Source organism: Talpa occidentalis, unplaced genomic scaffold, assembly GCF_014898055.3.
Source record: "Talpa occidentalis isolate TD23 unplaced genomic scaffold, MPIMG_talOcc4v2.1 talOcc4.4, whole genome shotgun sequence".
In the NCBI taxonomy this organism is placed as follows: domain Eukaryota; kingdom Metazoa; phylum Chordata; class Mammalia; order Eulipotyphla; family Talpidae; genus Talpa; species Talpa occidentalis.
The window spans coordinates 42152580-42167770 of NW_023604295.1; the positions used below are offsets into that span (position 1 = coordinate 42152580).

The 15191-nt window shown below is 34.4% G+C and overlaps 1 protein-coding gene across 2 annotated transcripts in view; it reads left to right on the top strand.

Annotated features, from left to right (window-relative positions):
* Positions 1-15191, top strand: part of SNX4 (sorting nexin 4) — a 42923-nt gene that overhangs the window by 17614 nt on the left and 10118 nt on the right. For both annotated transcript variants that reach the window (XM_037525396.2, XM_054700497.1), the window contains exons 6-10: positions 2142-2197; positions 5985-6057; positions 7880-7941; positions 9914-9979; positions 12448-12537. In XM_037525396.2, coding sequence (XP_037381293.1) covers positions 2142-2197; positions 5985-6057; positions 7880-7941; positions 9914-9979; positions 12448-12537 — 347 coding nt within the window. The remainder of the gene's footprint in view (positions 1-2141; positions 2198-5984; positions 6058-7879; positions 7942-9913; positions 9980-12447; positions 12538-15191) is intronic.

Consider the following 15191-nt stretch of genomic DNA (forward strand, 5'->3'; position numbering starts at 1 on the left):
TAGCACTGAGACTTTAACCCCTGTGCCACCAGGGAGGCCCCTCTACTGGTTATTTTGAGATAGGTAACCATAAAATTCATTGTCCAAATGTCATGTTTGATTTGCACTATTATTAATTAAACTTGAATGACAGACACAGACCAGAGCTGTCCTGGGCAAACTGGGTCACATGCTTGAAGAGAGAATGTCATTAAAAAACCTGCAGTAGAGCCAACATTGTGGGCCAAGAAAGAAGAATGTTAGAGAGCAGCTCATTCTGGATATGGTTTACTAGGCAAGATTTGGGGGAGAAATTAGAATCAGAAGTAACAAAGGAAAAACAAGGTCCAGGACAAGGAAAATGAAAGTATGTAATAGGAATTGGTAATGGGAGAAGAGGTAGGGATTAATGGAAAATGTAAAATTGGGGGTATAGAATAATTGAGGTTATTTTTTTCATTCAACCAATATGTATTGTATGTTTATTTTGTGCCAGGCTTTGTGTGGCATTGGGGATACAGCAATGAACAAAGCATATTAAAGTACTGCTGTGGCACCTCCTTGTACAATTCCAGGGTGCACCATTCACCTTGTACTTTTTTTGTGGATCTTAATATATTAGTGGACAGCTAGGAAACAACTATTTCAGATAGGACTGTTAAAAATAATAAAATGGATCATATGAAATGATGTAAGATTTAGATATTTAAGCTTTAGATATTTAATAGGGAATCCAATAGGAAGAATGGTAACTTGTCAGATTTGAAAGTGTTCGGGTAGTTTTTAAGAGATCTGACTTTAGGGAGAAGCTTTATGGAGAAGTTTCTGGTATTGTGATACTTTAGGTGGCTTCTATTGATGAAGTCTTATGAAATGATGAGCAAATGTGTGATGGATCTGACCTGACAATAGCAGAGATTAAGAAGGTGACATTTTACATTTTATATGACTTCTAAGTTGGTAAATTGGTGATACTGAAAAAAAATAGGATGATAATGAAAAAAATTAGTGGTATTAAAAAGTATGAAATTCAAGAAAATGTATAAATGAAACTTTTCTTCTTTACTGATGATTTTTATATAATTTTATTCCTGTTTAAAGAATCACATTTGCATACAGTCATTAACACTTGGGTACTTAGTGATTTTAATTAAAGAACCTAATGCATTTGTCTACTATATGCCACTTAACACAGGTATGCCTTAAATTCATAGGTGCTTTTATTTGTAATGGCTTTCACATGCATTAGCTCATTTGCCCTTGAGATGTAATAAAGGTCATGAATTGATGAAATATTGGTTTTAACAATAGGAGAGTCTCCTAAAATCAGTAATAAATTAAGCTTCATTAGGTGTTCTTGATCTTTGAATTTCTTTTGAAGTTCTAGGATGAGTTTATAGAGTAGAGTGTTGCATTTAAAAAATTTTCTTCATCAAGTAATTGAATATATATCATTATGGATTGAAAGTGGAAATAATGTAAATTTTCAAACTTATTAGGATTTTCAAAATCACATCATATCATTAGATTGATTCCTGAGTTATCTTGTATGAACCCTAAATTTATGTACCTGGGTCAGAAAGGTGATTTGGTCTTTGTTTACAAATGAGAATTTAGGATAGTATAATTAAGTATGCAATACAATTTTTATTTTACAGTTTATCCCTCTTTCCCTCCTGGAAATCAATCATACAGAAATAAAGATAGTTTAAAAGTTTTGTTTATAACATTTTCTGCCAGCTAGGAGTAATTTGATGTCAAATAGCTTGTTTTATTTTAGTACATTACTACTGGAATTTCCATGTTTCTTTCTTGTCTAAAATACTTATCATGAAAGTGAGAAAAACCATGGTACATTTGATTTGAATTCAATCTAAGAAAGTTGCTTTTTCACACAAACTATTTAAAGTATGCAAACCTATATCTTTGTTAGCATGATGGTTTTTACAGTTGTTTTACTTAGAATGTATTTAGTTTATAACATTTTTGTAGTATTTTCAGAAATAACCAAGTTGGGTCTTTCTAGATATGTTTAATGTATTTGTCATAAGTGATATGAAGAAGATTACACTTGAGCATCTTAATTCTAGAAGAAAAGTAAAACTGTTTGGATTTATACCCTGAAATGTAATTGTATTAAGTGAACAAATTATTTTTTCCAGGCAGACTCCAGGTTAAAAGCGCTTAATGCAACATTCAGAGTGAAAAACCCAGACAAGTAAGGTTTTGTTTTAATAACAGTTATAGTGTTGTTTTGAGTGGTGCTTATCTATTTAATTTTTCATTTCTGAATGTATGCACTTTTATTTGCTGAATATTTTAAATCACATTTAGTGAAATCCTTTTACAGTCTGAAACTGATTTTGAAATATGGTACCTTAATTGGGTTTAAAGTTGGTGAATTTTTAGAAAACTAAACCAACACTTTTTCCTACAAGGATTTATTAGTTATTGTTGAAGCTATTAGAAAAAAATAGGAAAATTATTTTAATTTCATAGAAAATAATTTTTCTTATATGATTTTGTCAAATACATACAAATATATACAAGTAATGTATAAAAATACATTATAATAGTTTCATGGAAATGCATTTATATGACAATTACTTGACTTCATTAATGTCTTTTTGGTTTTTGTGAGAGCATTTCCATGTTAAAGGAAGACTGTATTCAGAACACCTTTCCTTAGGATGGGGCTAGGTATTACTTAAAATTTTAGTTTTGCTCATTCTCTGAATTTGGTGGATAGCTCAGGCTCTTTGTTATACGGATCTTTACTTGGGATTTGGCTTAGCTAAGTTTTTCAGTTAGGAAAGTGCTTAGGCATATGAGGCATTTCCATTTTTGGTGACCAAGTCTATGAAATCTGTTAGAATTTCTTTAGTTAGGCCGTCAGCAATAATTTCTACATAGTGTAAATTCTTAGCAGATAAATTCCAATAATTTATTATGTCTAACTTTATAAGCCATAACATGTTAACATAATTAGCCTTGTTTTCAGTGTAAATTTTGAATATAAAATGAAAATAAATATTTCAAAAATTAGAGAATTGTGATAGTAACCATTGAGGTATCTTTTTATTTTTAATAGGCTTTACTTTTTAGAGTAGTTTTAGATTGATAGCAAAACTGAGTGGAAAGTGCAGAGCTCCTGTCCTTATACGTGCACCCCCTCCCCCACACTGTCAACATCCCCCACCAAGGTAATACATTTGTTAATATCTATGAACCTGAACCTCTATTGATACATTATATATTACCCAAAGTTCATAGTTTATATTAGAACTCACTCTTAGTGTTGTATATTGTATGGGCAATCATTGGTCTTTTTGTTGTTTCCATTGTTTTGCTTTTTCCAGAATGTCGTATCATGCAGCCTTTTCAGATTAACTTCTATCACTTAGTAATCCTATCATCTAGGATTCCACTGAGATTTTTATAAAGTTTAATGGCTTCTATAGTGTATTAAGAACTAAAACTGTCACTCTTCAAAAACAGCTTTAGAAAGCCTAATAAGCACACACACACCGAAAAAACCCTAAAAGGGAAAGCTTATTATTATTGCTGGGTGTGCATTCATTAGTGGAGCACATAGATGAGACTTTTTTATTAATATTTTATTTTGTCAGTTAAGTATTCAATTTAATGAAAAATATTTTGTCAGTTGTATATTGGTTTTCTCTTTTCTGACCAGGCTTTCTAGATTGTTAATTTTTTTAAAATATCTGTATTATAGATAGAATTTAAAATGTGGTAATATGACCAATAGTATAACCAAAGTAAGGTTTTGCTCCTAGGTTTTTTTTTGTTTTGTTTTGTTTTTTAATATTTATTGAAGTAACATTGATTTACAAAACTGTATATGTTTTAGAGGTTTAGGTTCACAGCTCTACAAATGTAGCTGCTAAGTTTTTGCTAAACTGTGTAGTTAGTAATATAATTTTATTTGCCTTAAGTTCTATATAAGAGAATTATCTGTATCAGTCATTGTTATAACAGATTCTTAACATATAGAATCTCTGTTCTAGGTTCTAACTGGCCCATACCATTATTAAAATATACCATTAAAATATTTTATTTTCTTGGAATCTAGAAAACCAGATTGTTTCACAGGGATTACCAAAGTAATACTTGCTTCATGCATGTTTATCTTTCTTCAAACTAGAGTGTTAGAGCAGTGAGGAAGATACCTTGAGTTGTTTTTTTATGTAGCAGTATTTAGACAATATTTGGGTAATATTTAGGAGATAGACTGGGTGATTAGAATGTAATGTTTTAATTTAAAAAAATTTAACAGCGTGTGGGGTGAAAGAGAAGGAAAGGAAATAGACAGCACCCAGCTTTCATTCTTTAGCGTGATAAGGGAATACAGGGGTGTAAGATTTAGAGTGATAGGGGACATTAAGTTGAACTTTGGATATGCAAAAAAATACAAAATTCTGCTAGTCTGTAGACTTTATAGATCTGGCATTTAAGGAAAAGATTGAGCTGAAGGTAGAAATTTGTGTTTTAGTAGCATGTAGGCCATAACCGGGAACCTTAGAGAATGACAAATAAGAATGTGTGATTGAACAATTGATTGTAAGATAGCTGAGGACTTAGGACTGAGCACTTTAATGGCATTTTCCAAAATGTAACATGAGGATTACAAACATCTAAATCCTGTGGGGAAGCTTGTTATAAATTTAGGTTCCTGAGACCCACAAGAGTCTCTGTGTACAGTTGTGGTGGTTACTCACATCCCTTGCTTACTGAGAGACCCTCAGTAGTGTTTATTTTTATTTTTTATATACTTTTTACACATTGTTCATTTTTAAACAGTGTTTGCTCCCCTCCTCAGGTGTGGTCCCCATAGAATTTCCTTCACCAATGCACCTGTGCACCATCACCACAGTCCCCTGTGCTCCTCCCTCCTCAGTAGTGTTTTTAACAGGAGTTCTTTACATACTAAAGTTGGAGGATAAGAGATAGGTAAAGGAAGTGAGTACTCAAAAGAGGGCTTAGAGAATAAAAGGGCTCAGAGAATAAAAGGAAAATCATGAGAAAAGTAACACTGATGTTAAGGGAATACATTTTAAATGAGGACCAGGCAGCCTTTCATGTTGCTGAAAGGATCAAGTAAGATGAAGCCTAAAGTATATTGTTGGACTTTAGCAATATGAAAGTAGCTGGTGACTTTGTCAGGAATGTATCTCCAGCAGAGTGGCTGGCAGTAAAACTAGATTGTAGTAGGGTTAGCAATGAGTGGAGGCTAAGAAGTGGTTATTGCTAGACAGGTAAAGACTTTTCAAAGTGTGGCTATGAAAGGGATGGATATTGAAAGGGTGTTAATAGTTAGATATGTTGTCAAGGAAATGTGTTTGTATTTTAACTTAGATCTAATCAGTTGATAGGCTAATGAGCTTCTTGAGAAGATGTTGTTACATAGGATTATGGGATGTAGCTGGAATACAACCTAAAATATTGGAAAGAAGGATTCTAGAAGAAAGGAAAAAAATAACAGATGTAGATATAGGAAAATTTCTAAATTTGCTGGGAAGAAGTGAAGGTGGAAATAGTTCTTATCTGATGGCTTTCATTTAATCTTTGAAGCATGGTTGGAATGTGACGGATGATGGCATCAGAAGTCTCAGGTCTTTATGGAGAATAGAAGTTAATAGATTGGGGAAGTAGATTATTGAGCAACATTATGATTGAAGTTAGAGATCATGGGTTTGTGATTGGTTTTCCCATAAGATTTTTTTTTAGCACTATACATTTTTCCCTGTTTTTAGGTAATTTTTCCCAAGGAATTTTATCTCTCAGTGCCACAGTGTAAATTAGGAAGTATAACATCTTTTCTTGACTTTAAAAATATCAGAAGAAAGTATGGTGGTTTTATTTAAGTTTTTTATTGTGTGTAAATGCTCATGTCTAGTCAGTTTCATTCTCAGGAACTACTATTTGACTTTTAGTTTTTGACTTATTTTCATGAAAAAAAAAAAAATTTTTTTTTCCTGTTTCAGGAGATTTACCGAACTAAAACACTACAGTGATGAACTTCAGTCTGTCATCTCACATCTTCTTCGAGTCAGAGCTGTAAGTCATCCCCAGGAGTCTTTAGACACACAGTTATGAGAGTGTGCTCCTCATTCAATCACTGTTTTTAAGTAATGGATGGTACTTATGATGGATAACTGATTTTTATATTAAAATTTGGTGTGTTCATCCAAATTGCAGTTTAAAAAACCTGTGAACTGTTTTTCTGGCATAAACAACTTGAAGAATTTTAGCTTGTTGTTTTCTCTAGAGTTTGACATTTGTCAAAAACTCTGCCTTTTCAGTGTTGGAATATAATGCATAAGTGTGTGGTTTTATATCTACATGTAATTATATTCTTTCAAGACTTTTAAGGTTTGTGAAATAGTTTATATATGTTATGTCATGTGTCTTAAATTGTACTAAGTTAACTTATTTGGAATAATAATAGGCCATGAGAAAAGGAACTAGAAATTATTGTACTTAGCCACATAGTTTGACTATAACAGACACAGAGAAAAATACTTTTGAGTAAATTAATTTACCTGGAATATGCTGTATTATTCACTCTAGTCCTTTGGAGTAACTTAGAGGAATGCTTACAGCTTGCCTGGCTAAAGGCTTTTGAAAGACAGTAAGTTACAAGGTCTAGAATCACATCTTATGCTAATTGGAATCTTTGTGAAATAAAATATATTATCTGAGATTTGTTATAATAATGATTCTACTGGTAGAGGGTGGAGAGTGGGAGGTACTTTTAGCTCAAAATAGAGTGACCTTGTAATAATTGCTGAAGATGAGTGTTGGGAAATGAAAGTATGTCCTATTATTCTCTGCTTTTTATATGTTTGAAAATTTCCTTAAATAGTATAAATAAAGAGAATAAGGGATAAAAATCCTTATGAAGATCCTCACATTGGCCCAATCTCCTATTTAACCATTCAGAGTATCGTTAGATTCCTTAAATAAATGTGGAATACTTTCTAGGAAAAGGGAAGTATAGTAACCTTTCTTTATATAGTGAAAATGATTAGGCTAGAGTGAAGACCTGCCTATTGGAAAGGACTATGGATTAATGAGGTAAAATTTCTAGACCTTTAGTTGCCTTGAAATTACGCAAACAAAATAGACAGCAATTCTTATGAAGAGTAAGATGGGGAACAGAGACATCCCAGAAGACCCTAAGAACAGTTCATACTACTTTGTCTTCTGTGCCAGATCTTAAGAGGATCTACTTAAAATGGAGGTCTGGCTGACTGAAGGCTAATTGAAGGAAAGGAGTGGGGAAAACTTCATTTAGCAGGGAAGGTAACAGTTCTGAGAGTTGAGGTTAGGTAGAGATGTGACAACCCGAGGTATTAAGAAAATTCTCAGTCACACCCAGAAGAAACTATGGGACAAAGCATAGAGTAAGATTTATCAGGAATTTCAGAGATGAGTGATGAATTGAACAAATTAATAGTTAGCTACTCAGAAAATCTATGAAGCATGGGGAATAAATTTACGTGAGAGCTATAGGAGAATGAAATGATTGTCATTGTGGGAGAGTGTGCTATAGATTACTTAGCCTGAAAAAAATGTAATGTTAACCTGTTGGATAAAACTATTACTGCCCTTCATAAGAAATTTAAAAACAATAATTAAAACCTACAAAAAGAAAGAAGTATAAAAGTAAATAAATAACTTAAATATGATGACACCATTAAATTATTTTTTCCCATGATGAGACTTTTTTGGAGATTTAATTTTTTATTTTCCATATTTTGTAAGTATTGTATTAAGCATGTATTTATTTGCTTTTTTTATGGGTTCCACCCTTTTTTAAACAGTAATCTCTATATAACTTTTACCTAAGAGCAATTTCTTTAAATATTTATTCCAGAGAGTAGCAGATCGTCTCTATGGTGTATATAAAGTACATGGAAATTATGGGCGTGTTTTCAGGTAAATATCATACAGGCTTTTAAAATAAATAACAATTAGGTCTAATTAATTTTTTTGTCTGAGAACTATAATTCTTGAAAACTTATGAGTCTGGTAAATAGAAGATTGTTAAAAAAAAAAACACTACTTTATTAGTGATATTCAACCTTTGTTTTATAAGCTTCCTTTAAATAAAAGCTAGTGAGGCAAGCCAATACATTGAGCCAGTAAAAGTGAAACTACTCTGATTAAAGCTGTGAGCAGAGCCTTTTACTTTTTTGGGAGAATGCCCAAGGAGATCCCTTTAGAAATCAGTCATAGAAATAGTGATTTTTCTTGTTCCTTTCTTTTTGTGTGTCATTTTATAATTACTGAGGGGTTTTGCGCTATGGGTTTTTCAGTTTTTTGATAATTTTAGTTTTGTCTTTTTTTAAATATTTATTTATTTATACAAGAACTAGGGTACAGGTCAGAGGTGTGGGAGGGTGAGAGAATTCACAAGGACAAGAGCGGGGAGCAGAACAGGCAAACGGACCAAAGACACTGCTGAGGGGAGCGGCGGTTGAGGCAGGAGAGGTCTGCCTCACCATGTGGGTTTCTCCCTGGCCGGCCAGGAATCGAACCCGTGCTGCAGACACTCTGGACAGCTTCATAGTATGGCGCTCAACCCACTGCGCCACCAGGGAGGCCCTGGATAATTTTGGTTTTAAGTAGAATATTTGTATGTGTAACTTGTAGTTTTGATTATTAATCTTTTTTTGTTGTTTTTCATTATTTTGGTTGTGATATTTTAGAAATTATCCAAATCTGGAGTCTCAGCTCTGTCATCACTAGGGCCTGAGTTTGATCCTGGCCAAGAGCTAACCCATATATGGCACAGCAGACCTCTCCTGTCTCACCCGCTGCTCCCCTTAGCAGTGTATTCCAGTAATAATCCACCTGTTCTGCTCTACTCTGTCTCTGGTGAATCCGCTCACTCCCACACCTCTGGCCTACACCCCAGCTCTTCAATGCAAAAATAAATAAATAAAATCTTTTTTTTAAAAAAGCAACAATCTTCTGGTGAGAAATAGTTTCTCACTGTAGTTCTAATTTGTGTTTCTCTAGTTATGAATGAAACCATTAATTTTTTTCCTTACAGTCAGCCTTAAGCCATTTTCCCTATTTCATAAACTCTATGTATTTTTTGCCTTTTTTTCTGCTGGGTTGGCAGTTTGGTTTCTTAACTGATTTACAGTTGTTGTTTATCTTTTAAGAAAATTAGAACTTTGAGAAAGGACTTGCAATTTGTTTTTTCTAGTTTGTCATATCTTTTGACTTCAGGTGGCTTTTGAATGCAGAAATACCCCATTTATTAATTTCACTAACTAAATGATTAGTTTTTTTCCTTTCTAAAATAATAGCCTCTGATTTTTGTATATATCTTAATAAGGCCTTTCCCACTATGGATTATAGAAAACATTATCTCATTTTTTTCTACATCTTTGTGTTTTATAAGTTTTTGATTTCTCTGAAATTTATGAGAATGTGAGATGTGAATTATGGCCCATATTTATTTGATTATATTATTAGCTGTTAGATAGTGGTGGGTAACCATAACCAGGTATATTTGTCAGTCATCCATGGAACATTTAAAAATATACATGGCTCAGCTTTATCTCTTGAGATTCTGATTAAGTAGATCAAGTGCACAGCCAGCTTCCATTTTCTAAAAACTCCACAATTGATTCAGATATTCACCCAAGAAAGGAATTGTTTTGTATGATACTTACTTTGCCCTTAATAGCAGTTGGTATCAACTTTTGAACTAATATTTTGAAGTCTCTACTTCTATTTAATTGTTAAGCTTAAGAGAAAAGTAGCATATTTGAATCACAAAAAAATAAATCCAAAATATAGATACTGTACATTGTTTAATAGCTAGCTAGGAAAAAGATTCCATTTAACAATATATCATATCTAATACATGATGTTTTTGGTTTTATCTTCCTAGTGAGTGGAGTGCCATAGAAAAAGAAATGGGTGATGGACTACAGAGTGCTGGCCATCATATGGATGTGTAAGTACTAGAGGATTTAAGAGTAAAATTTGAGGTGAAGTTTAGTGGTGAAATGTTAGTGATTCTTCTGTTCTTTGTTTTTGTCAAGTTTGCTGACATATATATTATACTTTATGTACATAGATCTTAAAGTTTGTCTAAGGAATGCAAGATTAACACTCAAAACTCAATCCAGTTCACCTATTAGCAGAATAAAGAAGAAAACTCCTATGTGTATTTCAGTATATGCAGAAGAAACATTTGAACATCCATTCACAGTAAAAATTCTCATGAAACTACAATTATCTACAAGTTTTTACTACTTATACTTTCTGCCAAAGGATGTGCCATTTATCCCTACACTCTTTCCTATCGTCAAGCCACCAGCCCTTTGTTTCCTGTTTTGTTTTTTTTTTTTAATTTCCCATACAATTGCAACCCCCTTATTTTGACCCCAATAACTCCTTTCCCCGCCCCCCAACCCCCATAGTGTGTCTCTGGTTCATAGTTGTTGATTTTGATTTTTTTCTTTCTTATAGTCATTCTTTTTTTTTATATATATATTTTTTTTTTTAATAATAAATTTTATTTTATATATTCCCCATACAATTTCAACCCCTCCATTCTGACCCCAATCCCTCCCCTCCCCCCCCCACCCCACAAAAGTGTCTCTGGTTCATAATTTTTGTTGATTTTCACTTTCTTATAGTTATTCAATTTCCTGGTCCCTTATTTAAGTTTTCTAGATTCCTGCTATGAGTGAGACCATCCGGTATTTTTCTTTTTCTTTCTGGCTTATTTCGCTGAGCATGATCCCTTCCAGCGCCATCCATGTTGCTGCAAATTGCATGTGTTTATCTTTTTGAATGCTGAGTAATATTCCATGGTATATATGTACCACATCTTCTTGATCCAGTCATCTATTTTTGGGCATCTGGGCTGTTTCCAAAGCTTAGCTATTGTAAACAGTGCTGCTATAAACATAGGGGTGCAGGTGCTCTTTGGAATTGATGTTTCTGTGTCCTTTGGGTAAATACCTAGGAGTGGAATTGCTGGATCATATGGAAGCTCTATGTTTAGTAGGTCCAGAAATCTCCACACAGTTTTTTTTGTTTGTTTGTTTCCTTAACAATTCTTTCAGAGTCATAGACTTAATAACTAAAGGCAATTTTTCCTACTCTTAACAATGATTCTCAGGGCTTTTTTCCAGTCACATGGGAGAAATAAATGCAAGTTTGTATTTACAAAGTATGTACTTTGCCTACTTTCGTAAACCCTATGAATACGTTGCTTTTTAATTAAGTTTATTTAATTTTACAACTTAAGTAAATTTTGTTTACATGTTACATGAAGCAGTCCTGGAGACATAGAGCATATTTTTATTCTTTTATTCTCCTGCCAAGGAAATAGAATTAATTTGAATAAAGGTGCTTATTGCATCATAAAGTAGTACATGATGTAGCCCACATCCTTATGGTACTTAAATGTGATTAGAGCTATAAAACAAACACACAAAGCATTGCTTTGATAAATTTAAGTTCTAAATAATTGATAAGAGATCAGAAATAGAGTAGGGAAGTTGTCTGAGAGACCTCCATGTGTTGCTGGAGATATGTGCTCAATTTGGAGAAGAAATGTAGAGAGAGTCATCACATTGCTGTACTCAGAAAGATTCAAGTCCAGAAATGAAAATGGCATGACATTCAGTGACTTAACTGCATCAAAGCAGAGTTTACTATTGAGAATTAGTATAAAATACAGCTGATAAAATTTTCTGTAATCTTTATTTTAATTTGCCTTTTGTAGCTTTCTGGCATTATTGTCTATATCTGCTACCAGGAATACTTGTGCACTGATTATTCTAAACTCTTGTTCTTTCTATAGATTTTGTAGCTCTAATATCTTTTAAAAAAGATATTACAGGGCCTCCCCGGTGGTGCTGCGGTTGAGCGCTGGGTTGCGAAGCTGCCTGCAGCTTCTGCAACGCCGGTTCGATCCCCGGCCGCTGGGCGAGGGTCCCACATGGCGTGCAAACCTTGCCTGCCGCCTCCTGCTCCCCTCAGCAATGTACTTTGTCAGTCTGCCTGCTCTGCTCTGCTCTCCGCTCTGCCTCTGGTGAATTCTCTCACCCTCCCGCGCTTCTGACTGTACCCAGTGCTTGTATAAATAAATAAAGTAAAATCTTTAAAAAAAAAAAAAAGATATTACAGTCTTAACAATGCTTCTTAATCCACCAAGGACCATTTTTTCTTGGATTGTTTTTATTTCCAAGTCATTGCTAATATAAATAGTTTGGTAAAGTTTTATAAGTGTCACAGTGACTTAAAAATTAATATAAGTATTTTCTAATTGCTTATTCTCACTTTCTGTAGCATTGTCACTGATAGGTAGCAAATGGTCTTGGACCACACACTGAAAAACACTTGAGAACATCAATACTTCATATGCTGATAAAAGTTACCCTACACAGTATCTTTTTTTTTTAATAGGTATGCATCATCTATTGATGATATTTTGGAAGATGAAGAGCATTATGCAGATCAGTTAAAGGAATATCTTTTTTATGCAGAGGCACTGCGGTAAGTATATTTGTTCCAAATGCAGCTCTGTGGCTGATCACCATTGTCTTTGCTACTGTAAAATAAAGATTGCAAGATGATTTTTTAAGTGAATTCTTTCTGCCAGATATTAAATGAGATCTCATTGAATTCCTCTGTGTTGCAGAATGCTAGGCTAGAAATGTAAGGTGAGCCCTGCCTTTGAAGACATTTTATTGATAAAATCCATCAGTCTCAGGCATCAGGCCTGTTCTAATTTTTTAGTTTGAAGATTGGAACTAAAATACATACTGAATGTGTATAGCACTGTCTGTCACTAGGCTGTGTATTGCCATTTTATTTTGTGATTTTTATTTCCACACTTGCATATCTAATCTTAGTGGAAAGCTGTAAAACATCAGTTTTATTTGAACATCAGGATTTTTTTTAATATTTTTTTTTTTTTAACATTATGGGTCATCTTTCTATAGTTACTGTTCCCCTTAGCTGTCGCCCCCCCCACCAGTAATCCACCTGCATAACCCCCAGCTCTCGTGTCTCTCTCCCCTGCTCCAATCACTCTCATACCTTCCTTTTTGCAAGATATGGATTGATGGTTGGCCCATGGGCCTTGTCTTTTTCCTGGAACCTTGTCCTTTTCCTGGGTGAGTGCCTGGGCTCCTGGACCACAACAGACCAGGCTGCTCTAATCCCCAGGTAGAACTGTGAGGCATCAGGAACATCTAGGACTTTGTCTTGTTTTTATGGCCTCTCCTAGAAATCCAGACAGAATTTTCTAGGCAGTGGTGTTTAATGAATAAGTTACTGTATTTTTTCTGTCCAAAATAAATCATTTTCCTCAAGGTGGAAAGAATGGTCATAACCATTTTTGATTACATTTCTGTTACTTTATGTCTATTCTTTCTTTTTTTTGCATAGAAGAACTGGGGTCTAGGCCAGAGGTGGGAGAGGAGGGGAGGTGAGAGGATTTACCAGAGACAGAGTGGAGAGCAGAGTACACAGATTTACTGAAATACACTGTTAAGGGGAACAGCGGGCAATATGGGAGAGATCTGCTGCACCGTGTGGGTTAACTCCCTGGCTGGGGATCAAACTCAGGATGGTGACAGTGCTGAGACTTAACCCCTAGGCCATCAGGGAGGCCCCAACTCCTGTTACTTTAAAAGCAGTATAAGAATTTTGTTAAATAAAATAGAGGAGTATTTAGTTGAGCAGTAAGTGTTGTAAAATATCTTTATGTTGTTATTTCTCCTTCTAGAGTGTAGAACATTAAGATATTTCACTACCATATTTTCAAGTACCAAGCAAAGGAAATCTGCCAAATACAGTGGAATTCTGTACACTCTTAAAAATTTATAGAAAAGATTAATGTGTGGGTCTCCCTGGTGGCGCCGGCCGTTGAGCACCGCACTGTGAGGCTATCCACAGCCTCTGCAGCGCGGGTTCGATCCCTGCCAGCTGGCGAGAATCCCACATGGCGAAGCAGACCTCTCCTGTCTCACCTGCTGCTCCCCTCAGTAGTGTATTTCGTCAGTCTGCCTGTTCTCTTCCCCACTCTGACTCTGGTGAATCCCGTCACCCACCCGCACATCTGGCCTCTACCCCAGTTCTTATATAAATAAATAAATCTTAAAAAAAAAAGATTAATGTGTATTGACATGATAAGATGTCTGTGGTATCAAATTAAGAAAAGTAGAACCTCTTTGTATTTAGTTAAGAAAAGTAGAATCTGTAGTGTATTTGTAAATGCCTATCTAGTATATGGAAGATACATTCTATATTAACAAAGATGACCTCTTGGTCATGGAGTTGGGGAAAAAGAGAGGGTTTTGGAAACTTTTTATTAATTTTTATTCTTATATTAGGATCTTATTTTTTTATAATGAATACAGGTAACTTATAATTGACCTTTTTTAAAAAAAAGAAAAAAAATTTTTTTAAAGATTTATTTATTTACACATAAGAGCTGGGGTGTAGGCAAGAGGTGCAGGGAGTGAGAGGACTCAACAGAGACAGAGTGGGGAGCAGAGCAGGCAGATCTACTGAACTACGCTACTGAGGGGACAGTGGGCGAGACAGAAGAGGACTACTGCGCCATGTGGGTAGCTCCCTGGCTGGGGATCAAACTCGTGCTGTAGTAGCTGCCGATAGCTTCATAGTGCTGATGAAAGGGCCACCAGGGAGGCCCCAGAAAAGGTTTTTTTTTTTTTTTTTTTTTTGAAAAAGTTTTGAGATATCTTTTCAAAGGACACTCAGTTGCCTTTGACATAAATACAACAGATATTTTTAAGCATTTATTGAAAATAATTTTGCAAATATTTAGTAAACCACCTTTCTTGTGTCAAAGATTGTATGCCCACGTTTGGATAGATCTAATTTTTAATTTTGGGTTACTAAGGTCATTATGGGTGCATAAGTTCTGGGTACGTAAGTTCTGACCCTAGTGAGACATGAATGCCTCCCCTATATCCCTAAGAAATTTTACTATTTTAGGTCGCTACATGCAAAAGAATGAATCTTGACCACTACCTAACACCATGCACAAAAACCAACTCAAAATGGATTAAAGAATTAGACATAAGACCTGAAACCATAAAATACATAGAAGGAAATACAGGCGAAAACATACGTGATATGCACATCAAAGACATCTTTACAGACACATCACCCAAAGC